General features: G+C 41.6%; 1 protein-coding gene across 1 annotated transcript; it reads right to left on the reverse strand.

Moving 5' to 3' along the window:
- Nucleotides 1-1,629: 1,629 nt before the first annotated feature.
- LOC132264762 (cell adhesion molecule Dscam2) lies at nucleotides 1,630-20,453 on the reverse strand. Its single transcript, XM_059765080.1, has 30 exons — nucleotides 20,296-20,453; nucleotides 18,118-18,260; nucleotides 17,843-18,004; nucleotides 15,442-15,591; nucleotides 15,153-15,273; nucleotides 14,921-15,038; nucleotides 14,625-14,833; nucleotides 14,298-14,425; nucleotides 13,517-13,617; nucleotides 12,973-13,177; nucleotides 11,611-11,742; nucleotides 11,113-11,544; nucleotides 10,924-11,043; nucleotides 10,061-10,213; nucleotides 9,714-9,858; nucleotides 9,452-9,600; nucleotides 9,155-9,340; nucleotides 8,345-8,857; nucleotides 8,023-8,166; nucleotides 7,708-7,866; nucleotides 6,771-6,917; nucleotides 5,977-6,687; nucleotides 5,764-5,889; nucleotides 5,117-5,426; nucleotides 4,807-4,970; nucleotides 4,405-4,662; nucleotides 4,103-4,330; nucleotides 3,848-4,031; nucleotides 3,069-3,257; nucleotides 1,630-2,856 (listed from the first exon to the last, which is right to left on the reverse strand). Exons 1-30 carry the CDS (start codon nucleotides 20,451-20,453, stop codon nucleotides 2,805-2,807), a joined length of 5,997 nt encoding a protein of 1,998 aa, XP_059621063.1. The 3' UTR covers nucleotides 1,630-2,804.
- Between the last annotated feature and the right edge of the window lie 488 nt (nucleotides 20,454-20,941).

The raw sequence follows: 20,941 nt of genomic DNA on the forward strand, positions 1-20,941 counted from the left end.
ATTTATGTAATTGGCCCAAGTTATACCAGTACAAAGTTGGGGCCAAAATCAATACCAATTTTAAATCGTAATTAAATTTTGAACCACGACATGGCAAGCATACAGTTCGCTACTTATACATCCAAAAATCCCCGTCTTTACGGCTCGTATTGATCTTGTTGTTTATCCCATTTGTACCGAAAAATAATCATGACATTCGTTTCCTGTCTAACTCCTCTGATGCTGGTGGAGAAGCCAATTTAAACAGCTACATCCACAACCTATTTCCAATGATTGTATTTATCCCTTCGTGTTCTCTGGGCTGCTTTGGAAACTCACCTTATTTCCCACCCACTCCCGATATATCAGATCGATACCCAAAGTCCCAAATGTAATAAGCAAAAGTCACAATTCGCAGCAACTTGTGAATACGGGAGGTAACTTTATACGAATCTCTCCTACACCCATACAACTTGAGTATATAGGTCTCTCGGTGTATAAAATCAGCCCCAGCGTTCACATTCTATCTCCTATCGTGCAGTCGCTAGACATGAGAGAGAGAGAACTCCGTTCCGGATACAACATGGACTTGGGCGGTGTGCTCATCCTCCTCACGGGATCCTCCACCAAGACATGTAGCGAAGATTCTCCTTGTTTGTGACAAATGAGTTCCTTCGAGCTCTGGGAATCATTGCGCTGAAATGGAAAATTGCAACTATTGTGGCGAATCCCCTCCAGAGACATTCTGGGTGAGAGACAGGAAATTAAAGGTTGGGATAGTCCGGAATATTTAATTCCACTTCGCCACGGGACTTGACATTTTGAAATTGATATGTGAATTCAATGCACAGTTCTAAGACTTTTCCTGGGAAAAAGCCACGGGATAGTAATTAGGTGAAAAATCAATACCAAATTGAGCCCTAAATTTTTTTTTCAATCAACAAAATTGGAAATTTAGCGACTGATTATGAGTGTTGTAAACTTATCATCGATGTTAAAATAGAGATGGAAATGTTCTGCAAGGAAAACTTCCTCAAAGAGATGATATTGTGGATCTCAGGGGAAATGACAGGGTGGAATTACGGTGAAACCGCGGAGTGGGGCGATGAGATAGAAGCTCAAGAAATATTTGAGCAGGTGAATGAAAGATAAACAGAAAATACCTGAAGGGATATTAGGTGTTTCTTTCAGCTTTTTAATATGCAATGAAGCAAAATGTATTATTGCTCTTCGATCCGATTAGTGTTTATATTGGATTTTCACCCCGAGAAAGCAATTCTATCTGCTTTAATCCATCCAATTCCTCCGACACTCGACATTGCGAAGAGGAAACTATCACTCTAATGACTCGCGAATACCCGGAGATAAGGTGGAAATGTTGAGAAACCGAAACTATATATATATATGTAGGTGTTTGTGAAATTCAAAATTTTATTCAATGTTTTCTCGTAAATCTTTCCTTGTCGTATCTCAGAGGAGAATTATTTCCTCGAATAACAAAGAACTTTCTGCATTATTATTGATGACTTCTCTTTCAAGAGCGTGGAAGGAGAATTATCCAACTTCCACTAATTGACTGATGATTATTATCTGCGGAATTTCTAATTTCTTGCACAGAGTTTCAATTGATAGTGAGAGAAAAATATGGAGTTCACTATTAATATCGTTTATTGTTATTGTTTCATTTAGTTATACAAATTGAGAATAAAATTAAATCCCTTGTACATTTTTCCATATGATTCCATAACTTAATGCTCTCGCGATTATACTTATAGAATTAGTCTATATGGTGTCAACCCTTTGGCATATTGATGTGGATCAAATGGGTGTGGCGAGCTGAGGAATGGGAAAATGTTAAAATCTTGTATGTCACGGAGCGAGCGAGCCAATAAGTGTTTTATTTCTATTAATCTGGCGGTAATTTCATGTGTCATGACATATTTTATTAGGGGTTGTAATCCACTGGGAGTTCGACAACATGTTTTATTATTACGTTCGACATAAAGTTTGTGTGAAGTTGTCTGCGCGTATTCGGTTAAATCGATATGTTAAACATTTAATTAAATTTTCTGCATACAATGAAAACAGACGCAGTCTGGAAAGCATCCCCAATGTCGCTTTTACCCTTGCAATTATAATAAACCCCCCTGCCAACTCCAGGCCGCAACTCAACGACAAACTATCAGTTTTCCAACCAACTGTATATACCATACTATAACAAATATTGATTGTTACTATTATACACATTTAGATGAGATTTTGAATTCTGCCTTTATGCGATACGCTTGTGATGCAATTTATGATGTTTTCCTCTTGTTACAGTGTTTTGGTTGAAAACAGTTTTCCAAATATCACAAATTGTTTTACAAATATAGAACAGTGAGTATGTAAAAATTCTTCATTATCTACAACAAATTTTATCATATTTCATCAATATTTCATTTAAAAAAAAAGAATGACTTTCAATATGTAGGAATTAATGCGTTTCCCAAAAAGTCAATAGTCAATATCATCAGCTAATATTTTGTTGCCAAGAGATTCTCTCTTAGATCCACGTCTTTGTTCATTTTTTTGATTTTATATGTGTCACCGCTTGTGTTGAAAGTCCTACTTTTTGCTGTTTGAATGTGGGTTTGGAGTCACTAGAAAAAGCTCTCTTGTCTTCCACAAAGTGTCTTGTAATATTTAGCATTTTTGCTCCTGCAGAGCTCTATAATTTATTGAATAATCAATTTATGTGTTTGGAGCGAAAATTGCTTTTCTTCTGTCGCCTTCTATCCTTCCGCCGAGAAGCCGACAAGGTGGAAAACAAGTTTGTAAAATTTTCATACGTGAATTGTGTATTCCTGACGTTCTTTTTCCTTCTTCTCGTGGTACCTTGATGTAAGTCCAGAAATGGGAGGATATGTAAATTTGAGCTTTCATCTATACATCAGACAAAATGATCTAATATGCCTTTTGTTCATACATATCAAATACCACAAATAATACTTGATGGAATATTTATCAAAAGAAAATATATGCATACTCTATATAGATATAATCGTCCCTCCCAAAGCACAAGAATAGGCAAAATTTAATCCTCTTACCTGGCCAACAGTGAGGTTAACTCTTCTCTCTCCACCTTCTGCATATCATTGTTTTCCATTACTCTTTGTACTTCTAAGTCTAAAGCTCGTTCTCTATCACATTCCGCCTCGCTGAATTCACGTGAATCCGTAAACCCACTTGGTGGATGAAATTTAAGCCCATCCTCAAGTATAACCTCACTGTTGAAACTGCAAGAGAAATATTTGTGTTATTTCATCGTAATTACCTCGAAACCACTTCCAGAATTCCAACAGATGGAGTGCCCACTGTGACTAAACAGAACACCGATACAAAACGCAATGGGTATTTTGGAATTTGCAATTCACCATAGAATTCTCATGACCGAACTCGTCAGGCAATTTCAAGTGCAGATATTTCCGCAAAGGATATGAACGGAATCGATATTTTAGCATCTTGTGCAGCGTTGGTAGGGCTTTCTCTTTAGTCCGAAGGCAACTCCGCAGGGGTGCACGTACTAGGCAGATCTCACATCCGAGGCCACAATATAGAATTAGCTCATAAACATAACTGGAGGGATTGTTGAGAACTATTTGTGAACTGTGATTTGGTATGAATTATTTTGAAATTCGATTGAGGATTCTTTTGAAGTGCAAAAGTGTGCATTTAGGAAAGCAAACGGAAAATTAAGATGTTAAATTTAATAGACTTGATCGCGAATACAGACTTGATAGATTTCCCAACACATGGAAAGGAGCAAATAAATTGTCAATGCATGGAAAGTTTCTAACACTATTTAGGATTCAGGTACCTGAACTACCTGTTGTTACTTCCAGAGCGCAACATATCCATCGAGTGACTCTCTCGTGGCTTTATGGGCGCCTGCTGTCGCGATCGACTCCTCACTTCCGGCTGCAACACATGCCTGGGCGTGTTGCTCCTGCGCTCAGTGAGGGGTGAGTTGTCATTGTTGGATTCGGTGCTGGAATCTGGGCGAAACATATCTGCCGACAGAGAGGAGATCATGCAGAAAAGGTGAGAATTTTTCCTTTTCACTCCTCAGAGCGGGTCTCACCTCTTGACTTCACGGGCACTCTGTAGGTGGGTGCGTTGGAGAACTCATTTATGGGGCTAATACTCGTGTCTGATTCACTCTCATCTCGACTCTCCTTTGACCGGCTCTTGCCCCTATTTATATGTCGGCTATCGTGACTTCCACTTTCCCTGTTGCCCTTCATCCGGTGGGGTTGAATTTGACTGCTTCCTGCCACCACTGTCATGCTTTTGCTGAGTGTGGATTCATCTGCACAAAGGGAGAATAAAATTATCACGTTAGCATCTCCACCACCTGATCCGAGTGGCTTCCTTCTTGCCCACCGTCTGTGTTGTAGTATCGCTGCTTGTGCCAACTGGATTTCCCTTTCACGTGACCAAAGCCGGAAGAGGGGAGCACAGGATATGCTGTGGCATTCAAATCACTATCCGGATGGCCAAACGTTTTGAATTGCATGGTGTAGTCTAAGGTGGATGAGGTGACACCACGTGTAGGTGTTTTGGCATTCATCACCTGACCAGAGGCATTTGTTCTTCCGCCAGCAACGCTGAAGGTGGCATACGGTGATATTTCGTACATTTCTGCGGGAGAAGTTTCACGGAAAAACACACAATATACAACTGAGTATAATACACGACTGGGTGGGAGACGTATTGATAAATGAGCTGAGGTGGAACGTGCACTTCTTTATGTTGTTCAATAAAACTCAAGAGTGATTCATTTACCGGATTCATTTCCCTTGTCAACTGTCTTAACAGGTGATGCCGAGTAAACTTGCTGGTTCCTTCTGTTGTCGTGCTCCTCCTTTATATCGCCCGGAATTGCCCTGGATTCATAGCCGCTCATTGAGGGTCCGCAGAAGACTCTTCTGTGGCGCAGAATTAGCATTCTGCTCCGCAAATTCGGCAAGGGGTGTCCATGTAGCCCCGCAGGGTGGGAAAGGGCGAGGGTAATTAGTAAAATGAACACGCACGTGGTAATTGCTCCTTAATTAATAATGATTGTGCGACAGGAATAAAATGATAATCTACTCACGTCAACAGGAGTGCTATAATAATGGCAATGACTACAACAATGAGCGGCAGAACATTTCGCTGGCCGGACGCTGTGGCTGTCTCATGGGACAAGTCATTCTCCGATGGGAACACCTCGGGTGGAGCCACTCGCTCCCCATCTACGGTGGTGGTGCCAAAATTGAATTGAGCCGCCGTTTTACCCGCGTCATTTGTTGCGGAGACACGTAATTGGTACCATGTTGCCGGTGCAAATTCGCAAAACAGCAATTTTTCGCGATTCTCCTCGGAATTTGATACATCCGAACTGACAACCGTCCAACGTATTGTTCCTGCAGAGCACGCACATGAATAATTTATGTACTACACCAGGAATATGGTATTAGACGTAATTTGGAAAGTGTGTGCGACAGAATTGTCTGAGATTCAACAGAGACATCAGTACACTCGGGAAAATCCTGTGGGGATTTCGAGTAATTCCATGAGGATTAAAAGCGATCATGGGATAATTTTGATAATAGAGACACAGGAAAGTATAATAAATAAATAAATGTCAAAGATCAGTGCGGAAAAAACTCTGACTCTAATCTAATCCGACCGAGACGGATTTTGTTGAGTGCAGGCGCTCGGGGAGAGGATGTTAAATTCATAGGTCAGTAACGTACATACCAAGTGGACGATGCTCCACGGAGAAATGATGGATAGGACATCCTCCATTATTCCACTGGGAGAGACTTATGCTGGCACAAGTGGCATTTGTTTGGACAAAATCCTTCTCCTCGGGCGCTGTAGACACTGTTAATAGATATGAGAGAAAACTCTGACTGCCCATCGAGTGCTCGTGAGCAATTTGCAGTGGCATTGTTTGCCAATTATCCCTACCTTTGCCCTTCGTGCCGACAATAATCTCCTCGCTGCTGTGCCCGTCGCCCACCCGATTGAAGGCCATCATTTTCAAGATATACTGATTGCCGCACTTGAGACCGGCGATGGTGAAGCTGGTCTGCTCAGGTGTGAAATCGAGTCTCGTCCAGCCACTGTCGCCGGTCCGATAGGAGAGCACGTAGCCCTGAATGGGCGCCCCTCCGTCGTCGGGCGACTCCCATGTCACCCGGATGCTGTCCGACGTGGAGAATTGGACGACCAATTGGGGCGCACTGGGGGTCTTCATCGCTACAATCGTGTACACAATTTCGTCCTGGCCGAACAGGTTCTTCGCCTGGCAAGTGTAATTTCCCGTGAGGCTCGTCTCGATGCTGTGGATTTTCAAATTGCCGTCTGGGGTGACTTCGTAGAACGGACTGAATGTCACTGGACGGTCTCTGGTGAACCAGCGGGTGCGAGGAGTCGGATTACCCACGGCCAGGCACTCCAGCAGCAAACTCGAGCCCACGGCGCGGCGCAGTGTTTGGGAGAACGAGGCTATCTTCGCTGGCGCTCTCGTGTTTGTGGCCTGGGCAATTACGGCCGTGGGCTCGCCTTCTCCACTTCCCGTTGTGGCCGACACCCAGAATTCGTACATTTGGTTCTCGTGCAAATTCCGTGCCTCGAAAGTCATTGGATTTCCATTTTCATCCACTCTGACCAAATGATCTGAAACGTGATGGTGAGAATTTGGGGGGTGAGCATTTCCATTGGTGCCCTCAGAGCAAATGGGATATTGGAAAATTTCATACTCTTTGCCTGTCCCTTTCGGCCAGCTTCACGGCAATAAACATTGTAATTTGTGATGATGCCATTTTTGTGTACTGGCGGAAGCCACGAAATCAAAATTGAATCCGCTGTCAGTGCGGCCGCCTTTACATTGGCCGGTGGATCCGGAACTGTTAAATATTTGCAATATCAATTAATATATTCAGCCCACAGTATCTGTACATATTAGATATGTAGTTCAGATGCAGCATCAAACGGATGCGATTCACCGCCGCAATATATAGTTTTTGTCATCTCTAGAGCACACAATGCTGCGGATGCGCGTGTGGATGACTGCGTAAGAGTAATGCTGACCACAGCAATAATAATTAAAATGTAATCTATTGTGAAATTTCATGCAAAACAAGGAAAAAAATGGGTCAATTCGCTTAATCGAAATGAATGGTTTCCAATTGATTTATGCTTATTTTCGCTATTTCACCCGCACTGATAATAATTAAACAAGTGTGGTGCAATTGTGAACGGAATGCAAGAGGTGACCAATTTCTCAAATGAAATACATTCATCAGGTGTGGTTTGTGCATTCGACACTTTGTTTGTGCATAATTGGCAAAATGTTTTGGTTTATTGGCCCAAATATGAAATTTATTTTTTAGGTAGAGAGTTTTAAAAAAATATCTATTTCTGAAATAATTAAACAATAAGTTTTCATAGCAGACTTTTAATTTTCATATCCTAATTAAAATGCAAATTAAAAATGGTTAGTTAATAATGCACTGAAATTGGATTGATACAGTGAGTTTGTTTGATTTTGCGATACAATTTGCAAAGCAATATCCATGAAGGGTGAAAATTGAAAATGTGCAGCACTTAAAGTGTTATTGGCTCCAGAAGAATAAACACAACTAGTGGGTGAATATTCATTGGGCTAGACAGCAAAATGTACTGGCAAAACTGTACCATCTTCCTCGGTGGAGCAATATTTGGCATCACTGGCCACGCCGTCCCCCTTGGTGTACGCCAGCACACGTATCGAGTAGTTTGTGGCTTTGTATAGGGCGTGCAAGTGAGTTTCCATGTTCGATGTCCTTTTCACTTCAGTCGTTGAGGACAATTCAACTGGAAAGATAGAAGGGAAGAAATCCGCACAAATATTGGAAGTTTGGATATTATGGCAAGTCGAGAGAGAGAGAGGAGCTGTTAAAAGTTTCCCACCCACAGTGGAGAGTGGCGAAGGAATGAGCAAAATAAACATGGGTATATTTGAGGACAGACCTTGTTTCACTAATGGACGGTAGAGGATTTTATATCCCTGAATGATGCCACCGTGGAACTGCGGAGGAGGTTCTTGCCATGTCACTCGGATACTCTGGGAGCCCGCCGGAAAGCACGTTACATTCTGCGGTGGAGCTTCCGGAACTGTTTTATATTTTTTCAGAGATACATTTTTGCACCGCACAGTAAAATCCGAAGAAGTGTTTTCGAGGGTGGCGAGTAAGGGAGAGAGAGAGAAAGAGAAAAAATTTCCCCTTTTCATTATTCAGCATCACAGAGAAAATGTCGTATGACGTGTGAAAAGATGAGACTGAGTACTTGCCTCCCTCGAGAGTTGTCCCGATAACCGGCTGACTCCACGGTCCTGACGCGACCCCATTGTACGCCTGCACCCTCACCAAGTATCTCGTAAACATCCTCAGTCCGGATATGGTTGTTTTTGTGGTCGCCCAGCCTCGAACTTTGATGCTGTTATTTGTGGCGCCACTTGAACTCACGTAGTTAATAGCCTGTTTGTCTTCCGTGTAGTTGACCATGTAGCCGAGCAGCTCCCCGTTCCACGAGTCCCTCGGTGGCACTTGCCAAGTCACAATTAACTCGCCCATCCCGCCGGTCAGGACTTGAATGCTCTGGGGCGACTCGACGGGCGGCTCTTCCTGTGTCTTGATGATGAGCGCATCCGTGAAGGAGCTACTTTCAATTTCATTAATAGCCAGCATTCTGATGAGGTACGCAGTGGCCGGATGAAGCCCCGCGACGATGGCTTGCTCGCGCGGCTCACCGTCTATCGTAATGGCATCGCTAACAGTTGGCAGGGAGACATTCACGGTTGTACCTAGAGATTCATGAGTTTTTTTTTGTACCGACACGAATTTAATTTTCACCAGAGTCCAAACTATCACAGAGAATAATTTCATTCGACTACTTTTCACAAATTACTCGATTTTTTTTTCATTTTAAAAAGAACGCACAGTGTCAGTGGAGGAAAAGTTTGACGAGCAAGCAGAGAGATACATATTAAGCAGTTGTGTTTGAGTTTGATTCAAAGGCTAACTTTTCGCCTGAGGACACCTCAGACAAATCTGAAATATTTCAGTGACTGCAAAGTAAGACAAACCCTCAGAGCTCATACCTGTATTCCATTCTGCTTCCGTGGTATGGACGGTGGGTGGGAGATTATGAAGAGATTTTACGGGTTGGTACTGAACCAAGTAACTGAGAACAGGGCTATTTCCATCAAAAGGTCGCCTCCAAGACAGCTTCACGGTGCGACTTTTGACCTCAACCACCTCGAGATTTGAAGGAGCATCCGGTCGCTCTGTGAAATATAATATGGATGTTATGGATACTCCGGGTAAAAAAGCTCCTTACTGTGTAGCATCCGATGAATAATTCCCTTTGTAATGTTTGTAAATGTGTACATATGTACCTTGTACAGCGAGGAAGATGGTGTGCTCACTTCGGCCAAAGGGATTTTCCGCAATACATTTATATTTCCCTGAATCATGCCGGTCCGTGCGGCTTATTGAGAGTTGGGAGTTCACTCCATTGTCAGTCTTTATTTCCGCTATATTTAATCTGTCGGGAAGTAATTGAAATAGCATTTTAGAATAAGGTACCGGGAGAAATCCGAGTTATTCGTGCGGTTGCGCCCAAATTTTTCAGGCACTGCCCCAACATCCATCACTCACCGATAATTATTGAGATCTATTCTGGCAGAGTTGTGGGACCACACAACACTCACGGGTTCGTCCCCTATAGCTATACAACTAAGTGTGACCGGATCGTTGCGTCGGGATGAAACATTTTTCAAGGCGTACTCAAACCTCACGGGCTCTGCGAGAGTGAGAAGAGCGGGTGAGACATTTCTCTTCATTTTGATCAATGTGCCGAAGAAGGCAGTGGGAGTGGCAGTTTAATTGGAACACAGCATGTATGATAGTTTGGAGGAATTGGAGCAAGAGGATGTGTGTGCGTACCCATGTTTTGGATGTTGGGCGGAATGTTTAGTGTGCGTGGGAGAAATTCATCTTCTTACCATTAACATTGACGCGGATAACCTTCTTCAGTCCAGAACCGATATCATTTTTCGCTAGACACATGTAATACCCTTCATCGTCTGATGTGGCAAAATCCACAGTGAGTGTGTTATTTTTCAATGGAATTAAATGGAAGTCCTGTGACATTTTTCCTATTTATTTCATTTCACACGTTAGCAGATTCGGCCAGGCATTATCAAAATCCACACGACACAGGACGTCATTGGTGGTAAATAGTGAAAATAGAAAGGAGAGAAGATAAATATAAATCCTGCTTATGACCATAATACTGGGATAACATTGAGCCTCTTTATGCCGGGCCAAGTTAAATGCTAAATTTATCATTAAAGTAGCATTTAACAATATTCGGCTTTATTTTAGTCCATGGCGTTGATACCGGGACACACGCGCTTAAACTGAAATCGAATCATGTTGCAACGCGACGCGCAGTCACGAATGACGTTCAGTGAAGATGTGTGTGAGAATTTGACAGCCCACACGCATGCGCCACCGCGCAATTTGAGCCGACTTTTAAGTCCATGTCGGACTAGCTTTAATATAAATGCTGCATTTATATTAAAGCCGACACGGCATAAAGAGGCTCATTGTGATGGAAAAAGACTGTGATGGTGGATAAAAGGTGCATGCTCTCAAGCAAAAGTTACAGAGAATTCCTCCACTTCCTTCATCGCATTTCTCACATTCTAACACAGCGAGATAATACACTATGGCAAATTGCTGCGAATTTTTTGCCATAACACTTCAATAAAATGTGTTCGATTTTATTGGAATGTGAAAGAGCAAAAAATGTTGGTGAATTCAAAACGAAAAGATCAACGAAATCGGAAATCATTGCACTCACCTTGTCCTTTGAACCAGGAAATGGTTGGCTCTGGAAATCCGCCAGCCTCACACCGCAGAGAAATTGGATTGCCCAGCATTACAGCCATGTCACTCGGTTCCTGTCTCCAATGCGGTGGCACTAATAGTGAGATTGCACATTCAATTCCTTATGCCGGAAATTTGAGTGGAAAAAAAAATCTTCACTCACCGCGGACATTGAGTTGTGCTGTGTAATTCACTTTGGCCGCTGAATTTGTGGCGAAGCAAGCATATCGACCGCTGTGTCGATCTGTGAGGTCCTTGAATACCAGGATGCTGAAGAAGTCCTCCTTCTTCTCAGTCACTTGAAGGCTGATGGGCACTGGAGCGCCGTCCTTTTGCCAGCTGAAGAACACTGGCATATCTCCAGACGAGACAATACAGGACAGCTGCGCCCGCCCACCCTCCTGAAGGTTCTTGGGGAAGGTGAATGGCTCGATAACAGGTGGGCTTTTGATGACCACCTGCAAATCCCGACGAGCCTCCTCGCCGGATCGACTGCGAACGATGCACGTGTAAACGCCGGCATCGTGAGCTGAATCCACTTGATTTATCTTGAGAAATCCACCCTCCTGGACACTGGCCACAGTGTAGCGTGAATCTGACTTGGCATGTGGTCCATTAGTAAATCCCCGCCATCCATCTTCCTTAGGCTCAAGATACTCACTGGGAATTATTTCTTGCCCTGCCAGCCTCCACCTGATTGATTCAATCGGATAACCAGAGTAGGGACAGTGGATGATAACGTCAGTCCCCGCCAGTAATTGCTTAAGTCCACTTGTCCGAATGTACGGTGGCCCTAAATCACAGGGAAATTGATTAATTCCTGGGAAATGAGGATTCAAATGAGTTCGGATATCATGCAACGACGACGGACATGACAGACAGTGAGATATTTATGTGTGTTTGCTCCTGAGCTGAGTATGATGGTCATGCTTATGCAAATATGAATTATAATTTCGCAAGAGAGGACAAAGTATTTACACAGCACTCCACATTTTCCGGGTTCTATTTTTATCAAAGCTCAATAAATGCCAGTGATACTGTAATCACTGAGTCCCACGAGAGCTATTCAAATCCACTTGAGTTTGTGTAAATTGTGGCTTTCATTACTGAGAGTTTCCACCATTGCTGTGCCCTAAACATGATGGGAAAGTACTGAGCGAAATGCAAATTTGCTTTTTTCTTGAACTGCGGATCTTTTATACTGTGAGTACACAGTGGATATTTTTCCTTATTCTGTCATTTTAAAATATGTAAATTGTATTGCGAGCAAGAAACATCATTTGCAGAATACTTGTGCCAAACATCAATGCGATGGACATGAATTTCGTTCAATTGTATATATATCTTCATTCTATGTAATTTTCTCAATTTTAAATTTCCCATCGGAAGTGAAAAATGTTTCCCCTTGACTTCCTCTCCTCGTCTATTGCACTTTGGATTGATTGCCGAGGATTATGCTGATAAAACAAGTTTCTTCGATTGGGAGAATTCCAGTAGTTGCAGTTCGTCTCTGGGGTGCGCTATGCATTTATGCAGCTGCATAGATTGACCCAGAGCAGCGAAATGTATTTCCCAAATTGATCTTGTGCTTGTTCTCATGCATATTGATTCCATTGTGCAATTGTGTCAGGAGATACATTTTGCCACTGCGGGTAATGTTTCCCACTCAAATATTCACTATAAATTAGCACATATAGTTTAATGGTATTCCTTATTATTAATAGTGTGTGCTTATCAGGGGTGATTTGTCCTGTTTGACCGTAATGTGGTCTTTTAGATACATATGTACACAAATGTGTCCTGATTTATTTAATGGTTGCACTCAGTAGCGAGTGCATACAATGGTTCTAATTTCGAAGGCATTTGAATAAATTACAGATGGTAAAATTATACGCATGCAATGATGGAAAAGTGAATATGACGGCGAGTGAGATGTTGGATATGTTGGATGGATTTGCGAAGGGTGTGAGGGTTAAAGAGATAAGACTGACTATGGGCATTAATTCTCCGCTCGATAGCATACCATAAACATTTAATCGGGATGCATGTGAAACACTCCCAATGGAATTTGCGGCGATGCATTTGTAGAGTCCTCCATCGTCGGTCCGGACATGTGATATATTCAAATGACTTATTACATCGCCGGTTATATCAACAAACTGCCCGATGGCGTATCGATGCAATGATGACACATCCAATATTGGCTCAGAGTCCAGCAGCCAGGTGAACTGTTCGCATTCGCACAGCGGAGAATCCATACGGGAGAGAGACAGAGACGAGAGGGACAAAATAAATTAAGGCGGTATTCCGTAGGGGAGGTCGAGCCATGTGATGGAGTATTAGGGTTGTTGGGGGCATGTAGGCTCAGGCGTTACATAATATATTACACATACTGGCATTGATTACAACTGACAAAAGGAATACAATATTAGCTGATTGTATTGTTTAATGGAATTGAATGGATAGTTTGCTAATTCTGTTGCCTGAGCTGCACACGTTCGTTGCATTCAAGGAGGCAAACACAGAGTTGGGACAAGGGTTACACATATTGAAGTGATTGTAGTTACCTGCGGTGGAGGGGATCCTGTGGCGGAGCATTTCAAAGAAATGTGCGGTCCCGGACGGACATTTTGCTCAATGAACGTATAAATTAGTTCAGGAACTGTGTCTGTAGGGAAATGATATAATATTTATTCAACCACCCAAGGATAGTATATAGCAACATAGTGTTTTGGAATTTATCTCAGGACAGTGTGTACAGACGGAACCTTAATATTTCAATAAATGACGTCATTATCATTTTGGTTTGATAATGGAAAAGTAATTAGAGCATCCCGAATGAAATATCATCGGATGTGCGGATTAAATCATTAGCGAGAAGAGACTATTCTGCTCATTGGCAGATGAAACTTTGCTAATTTCTGTACAAATGATGTAAATTTGAGAATTAAATTTTCCCCGGTGATTTTTTCGAGCGTGGGAAATATCAGCCAGATTGTAGGCGAAAAGTGGATTGAAATTGATAAGAGAGGAGCTGAAGTTGGGTTTATTTATTCATGAAAAAAATCTTAGTCCCTTTTTATTAGTAATACACAACATGGTGTATTCAATGCCTAAAATCTTAAAAGCATTTGCTGAATGAATAAAGGAAAAAGTGAAATTTATTTGTATCTCGCTGGAGATACAAGCCAGTGAGTGGCTTAGAGTTGAATTATTGAGAACGTAGAGACGAGGGCAGAAATTCAAATTTATTCAATTGAATTCGAAACTCCAACCGGAAGTGGAATACGAAATTTCATTAAATAGAGAGTTTGTGCAGCGATACACAGTTGAATTTAATATACTTACCGCCCAACTTGAGTTCTGCTATTCCCTGGGCGCTGCTTTTTTTGTTGGACACCATACATTGATAAATACCCCTGTCCTCGCGTCCCACTTGTGAAACCGCCAGGGAGATGGGTGACAACAGCTTTACCCTACATATATGTATAGTGATTGCACGCCGTGGCGATAGGGTGAGAGATAAAAATATCGTGTGATTAATTTGGGGACATTTGCTATTGTATTTTCATCATCATCATCGTTCTGGGCTCTATGGGAGGGTGATTAATATCCCGCCAACACTGACGATGGCGGGATGAAAAAGGAACCTGTGTCACACTTTTCATCACTTACCTTCCCTGGGTGTCTTGCACAATTGGTTTTCCATCATGGAACCACTCAATTTTGTCAATTGGAGAGCCCACGATGGAACAATTGAAAATTGCCGTGGCGCCCGAGTTGATGGTCTGCGCTTGGGGATGAATATGAATGGCTAGATATGAATTGACGAATAAACGTATCTCCAACTTTTGGTCCCCAAATTGATTAGACGCCTTGCAGATCTGGTGACAATGACAAAGACCCAGAGGAATCAATAACACCATTAAGGATTCATTCGATATGAAATTTCCCCATGAATAGTTTCTTACCCATCTTCCGGAATCACGTTCGTCCGAGTTCTTGAGCAGCAAAATCGATTGCGAGGGAATGATTCGTTGGGATGTTGGCAGTGGGTACAGTGCTCCGGAATCTGTTACGCGAAACCACCTGGGAGATGAGGGTGGCAACGGGAAAATAATGGCAATTAACTTAAGTAGTTGATGAAAACACTAATTGAGCCCCACCACAATTTATCTCTACTCCAGGACTCTGGATACCTACGTGAAAATGGGAATGGGATTTCCGCGCACATTGCAGGGCAGGTGAATATCATTGCCCCGGTCAACGTGAATTTCCGTTATTGATTTTTGATTAGTTTGTGGCGCCATATTCGATGAAATTTCTGCAAAAGTGTCACAAGCGAGAGAGAGAAAGAGGGATGGAATGAAAATTGGGTAATGAATACCAGAAATCTCACTTAGTATAAATTTGGATTGTGAAAAAAGTTTAAATTATCAATGTGATTGTCAGTGGACACGTGAAGTAAATTAAGTAGTTGGCTGCCACTTACCTTTAATGGATATAAATATCGGATCACTGAGCTTCCGTTCCCCAGTTAGCGAATTGACGGTTAAGCAAGAAAATTCTTTTAGGCCATCCTCCGATCTAACAGATCGTATATGGAGATCATTTGATCCTAAAGTCACTGAGTAACGACCACCTGAAAATGCAAAAGTTCACGACTTATCTCTATGGACACCGAAAGTATTTTTGTGCCAAACTTTAAAGTTTAACTGCATATAATCATTCATTGGGGTTTCGGTTTCCCCATGATAAAATCCTTTGTTGCAGTGTGGTTTACAGTGAAAGCATTAAAATACACTGCACACAAGTTCAGAGAGTGCAACCGCATTAGGTCATAAGTTATAAGAGCATCTCATGAGTTTTGTGTGCTATCAGTCTTTCCATTATGTTGATTCATACAGAACTCATTAAATGGAGCTGTGCCCTTGCGAAAGAGAGAAAACCCTTTTTCATTTTCCACATAAAGCTTAAATGCCATGGCAATGGGCAGAGAACTAAAGCTTTTATGTGCTTGGAAACTATGCGATAAGACTTGCATTCACAATTCAATGAGTAATGAGTAATTCAGTGCCGAATATATCAATTATTGAACTTATACGATATGCAAACATTTTGAAAAATATTTCTGCACATAGCAATGAAATTGACGTGCCCGTATAAGCGCCATTAAATCATCATTCAATTCACTGCCATTCAAAACTTCCCATCTTGTTATGCTGCCATTTACAAAAGCAGCAACTTTCGTAATGATGGATTCACTCAGACGCTTCAGTTTCAAAAGATAAGAGTATTGATTGATTTAAATGCAAATTGAAATTCGTGCGCATCTCCATGTACATACTCCGCAAGGGAAACAGGCGTGTGCACATAGAGAACAATTCTTCCTGAGACATCCTTCTGTGTGGGAAAACCACAGCGCAATATGCATTTCACATGGCTTCCTAAATGCAACGGGTTTTATGTGCCCTGAATGCGGAATATGCCACACTACACAATAAACAGAATCACTTCCTCTAGATCCATCCTCATATTTCATAATAAATGGCTGTCCATTGAATAGATCCCTCGCAATATCCTTTGGCGAATTGCCTCAATAGTTATTCAGCCGTAAAGACGAATTAAGAGACAACATGCTATGGCATGAGTGCATCCATGGAGGAAAGGATGGATGGCGCAATATTCGGGTTGCTCTCAATGAACTTCCAATTCTAAACGAATTTCATCACATATGCCATGTTGAAGTTGTGTATTTTTCCCCCTCTTGTCTCGATTCAAATTCTTCACTCCATATTCCATCTTTGTCATATTGCATTCTTCCAATCAATCCACAGCAAAATTTGAATAATTGGCCATTGAAGTTTGCATAACAGCTCAAAAGGTTGTTCCAAACATTGTTTCATGGTTGGAGGAAATGTTGTGACAAAGAATATCACATGAAAAGATTTTGTGAAAAAGCAAGTGTGATTTTGCCGGAAATACATATATAGAGGATCTTTTAGTTCATTCACAGAGACAATTTGGCTTCACATGAGAGGAAATCTCATAGATTCCAATTTGTTATGAATTATTTTAGGCTATTGCCACGAGAGGAACGAATATAATAATTCTTTATTTAACAGGCTCATGTCGCAATACTGCAAGCACAGTGATGAAATTTTGGCTATTTAATATTTAATGGAATGTATTGAGATAAAATATAAGAATTCTCGCCGGAAAAGCTCTCAGTGAACTTTCCACTTTGAACACACTTTCCCAATTTATTGGCTTTATTCGACGTAAAATTTCCTCCATCGGGATTTATAAAGCTTTCAATACCCGGAAGTCTTTTTTCTTCACAAAATGTACCCTTCTTGGAGCGCCCATTCATGAGTCCGATTAATTTTTGCGATAAAGGGTTCCTGTAGTCAATTAAATATTAAGTTAGGCAAGTTTCAGGGTCGAATATTCATTTTTTTCAGATCATTCTCAATACACGCGATGAATCCTATGAGTTAGTCTTCCGGAAGGGGTTTTTTCCTGTTAATTTCAACAATCCGTAATTTGTGAAGAAATTTCCGCTCTCATTTTGCTATGAAGTGCAATGAATAATTTGAAGTATGAAAGTGGAATAGCTCTGTAGCAGTGTAATCGGAGCATTTTTAATGAATATGGTGGGTATTCAAAAGTTTCATGGAAACTGTTACATTTACGGCGCGCTATATATTTTCTGTGAAAGACTTCTTTTCGCATATAGTGCTTCATTGGCTTTCTCTCTATCCTCTTAGTATCGAATATTGATTACGACGATCCGGAATTACTTTTGCGGGAAATATAGAGAGAGAGGATTATTCCTCTATACATAGCATGCATAGCGGCAGAGATGATATGAATAGAAACAATCTACTCACCCACGTCAGATAGCTCTGGAAGTAAGACTTCATCTCCGCGATACCAAGAAGTCACTGATACATAATCACGAACGTGTTCGGGGATATGGCAGTGAAGGAATGCAGTGTTGCCCAGAATCACATCCTTCCCATCCACTCGGATATCGTAGTGCTGCCTTGCAACTGCAAGAGAGTGAGTTGTGAAATTTTGAAAGGCTACACAACATTAGCATGATTTCTGTTATTCGAGCTGCCGGGATTCGCATGAAAGTTTGCACAAGAGAAGGTGAATATACCTGCGTGAACGTGCACGGATCGGCTGAGGATTGTTCCGGCCTTGTTGCTGGCACGACATCGGTAAATCTCATCGTGGACATCAGCACGATAGTACTGGCCAAGGAACGGTGGAAAGTACAGTGTTCCATTTCCTGGTGTCTGCCTGTGAAAGAGGAGAGGGCAGTCAGGACGATGTACAAGCCATTGCTATGGCTGAAATTGCCCCGGGCGAAATCAGAATGAATCGGTGCTCTTTTTATATACAGGCAACATAAGCGGGGTTTGGGGTATATTTAATATTGCCCTTACGTTCTCAACGTTCTGTCGTGAGTGTCAGGAGGGGGTGGATTAAACACTGAGAGTTTCGCTCAAGATTTATATTGGAGCTTGTGTATCTCTCACACTGTCATGTCTATTGCCAGGTTCATAGTGTCAGATAAAGTGTGTGATGAATTTACGATATATATAGTTGCTTATATGCCTCTCTCACGAAATAAATTCGTCCAAACCTCATTCCCCAATAAATTCCAGGCAAATAATTAATTCAACTATTGAGTGTTTGGAAACATCAAATGAGAGTTCCTCCCCCTGACAGGATATTCAAAATATTTCTCTTGCCATTCCTCTATGTGTTCAGGCAAAAGTCGAAAAAGCATGAACCACCCGACACTTCATTAATTTCATATTTAATTAAAAGCTCCTACTTCACTCCCCCGTCTCATCGCCAGAGCAGATTTTGAATGTAAACTGAGTACAATCCGCACAATGTATAGTTATTCTGTGTCTGATAAAGTATGGTTGAGTGTTAGCAGTCTTGTTCCATTGCATGCATTTAGTACTACCCCAGACACTTCTCTATTCATTCGCTGGCAAGAAATATAAAACATGCTCGCTCTCTTCATATTCTTTTCAACAACTTTTCCCACTCTCACCCTCCGCAACACATCAGCGCCCCAACTCCCCTGGGCGCCCGTGCATCACATATTTTCTTCTTCATATCCTCACATAATATCTTGAGATTTGTATTTTCTATTTTATGCAGATTTCCCAGAGCTCGACTTTTTTGCTGCTGGTGTGCAAAGCATACCATTTCATTTTTCAAATGAATTTTTCTGCAACATACATTACGTGCAGACAGCAAAAGTCATATGTCAGGAAGTGTAGTTTATATCAAGTATATCAACATGCAGTAAGTACATCATTAAAATGTAACATAATTCTCACACAATGTTGCTTGCTCTTTCCATGTCAATGGGCATAGGTATTCATCGCATGGCTAAAATCACGGTTTCAATTTGATTGGTTTTGCTATTGTGAAGGAACTTATAATGGGGTGAAGCGAGAGTGTTGAAAATGTTGGCGGAATTTCTCTGGCAAAGTGAACTTTGGAGGTGGTGAAGCAACAAAGTTTCCGATGTTAAGTTCAAGTCAGAAATCGCGACAGAACTTATGAAAATTATTGTAGTATACAGAATATTTTAGCGCTTTCAGTGCAAAATAGGCGAAATTATTTTGTAATGCCGTCGCTTGCAATGCCGTTAAACTAAATGAATTTATAGCGATTATTTTTGAACTCTGCTGCCTTTGCTGAAATCCTGGTTATGCCCAGTAAATTCTAATGCCATGTTCAGTTAAACGTGCGAGATTAAGATTTATTGGTTTAGTCAAGTGCTTGAGGAGGATTTCTCATCGAATTTCAGACTTTACGTGAGCGAATCTCCTTCGGAATGAGTCTGCGGAGAAGTGTTTGGAGCACATCTAAATCTTGCATGCGACAATGCGACGAGCATGCATGCGATTGCATTGAGCAAAGGGAAATACCAAATGCAAAGTCTGCATAATGTCAGTGGGGTACACATGAATGTTTGTCAGGTGGTGATTAATAACACCCACGAACCCGGGCTCATAGTTGCTGAGGATGTAAAATTGCATGCACGTGGTATATAGGGTGAGAAATTCAGAGCGGCGAATCTGCATGGAAATCGCAATATAGCACGAGGTGCGTATTATGCAAATGTGAATTGATATGTCGCAACATTATTTTCCATTTGTATGCACACTCTGTACTCTTTTCGTGGGGAAGAGGGAGAGAGAGAGAGAAAGTCTGTGGGAAACGAGGAGCATTATGATGCTTACCCTGGGAACACAAGACGATGGAGTGCTCTCTCGGAAAATGATTATTGATTCATTGCACTTACCTTAATCCGGGCACCGCATTCACCACCGATCCATCTTTATGGAGCCATGTAACAATTGCTGGAGGATTTCCGTGTGCGGAACACGAAATCTGAGAGCCGGTATCGTTGCTGAACATAAGCCTCGACGATGGTTCTTGCAGGAACGATGGGACTTGCATTGCACCGCCATCCCCCATTATAATGCTCTGTGTTGCACAGAGGAAATCTGGAAATTACATAGAAAGAATACTTCATCCCCTCGCACTCGCACATTGGCAATTTATGTACGCAACGGGAATTGGATGCGAGTGCATTCCAAATTACATGCCAAACAACTGGGATTTTGTCGTATTATCATCCATATCACCAGGGGTAGTAAATTGGATATGTGACATTTTAGATATTGATGGACACATCAACTGGGTTCGATTTAAAAGCACCATGTGGTGGCGTTATGCATTATATGAAAATTTTAGCGACCATGCGAAAAAGAGGATCTATTTTTGGCAGCATTTTGCATGATGGCAAAAATATATATATTTTTTTACACAATATTTCGTGTGCACAAAGTGGCACAATATTGATTTCACTTGAGAGGATTGATTGATTAACTTTTGATTACTCACACATACGCAAAGTACATCTCATTTTGGTATTAAATTTACAT

This window comes from Phlebotomus argentipes, unplaced genomic scaffold, assembly GCF_947086385.1.
Source record: "Phlebotomus argentipes unplaced genomic scaffold, Phlebotomus argentipes genome assembly contig_2, whole genome shotgun sequence".
Taxonomy (NCBI): Eukaryota; Metazoa; Arthropoda; class Insecta; order Diptera; family Psychodidae; genus Phlebotomus; species Phlebotomus argentipes.

Bases quoted from the DNA above. Each gene is read 5' to 3' on its own strand.
- LOC132264762 (XM_059765080.1), bottom strand. From the start codon at position 20,453: ATGCAAGTCCCATCGTTCCTGCAAGAACCATCGTCGAGGCTTATGTTC. The intron at 5,427-5,763 runs GTATGTACGTTA...CGTGCTCTGCAG, and splicing joins CGTGGAGCATCGTCCACTTG to GAACAATACGTTGGACGGTT. The intron at 2,857-3,068 runs GTAAGAGGATTA...ACTTACATCAAG, and splicing joins TTAACCTCACTGTTGGCCAG to GTACCACGAGAAGAAGGAAA.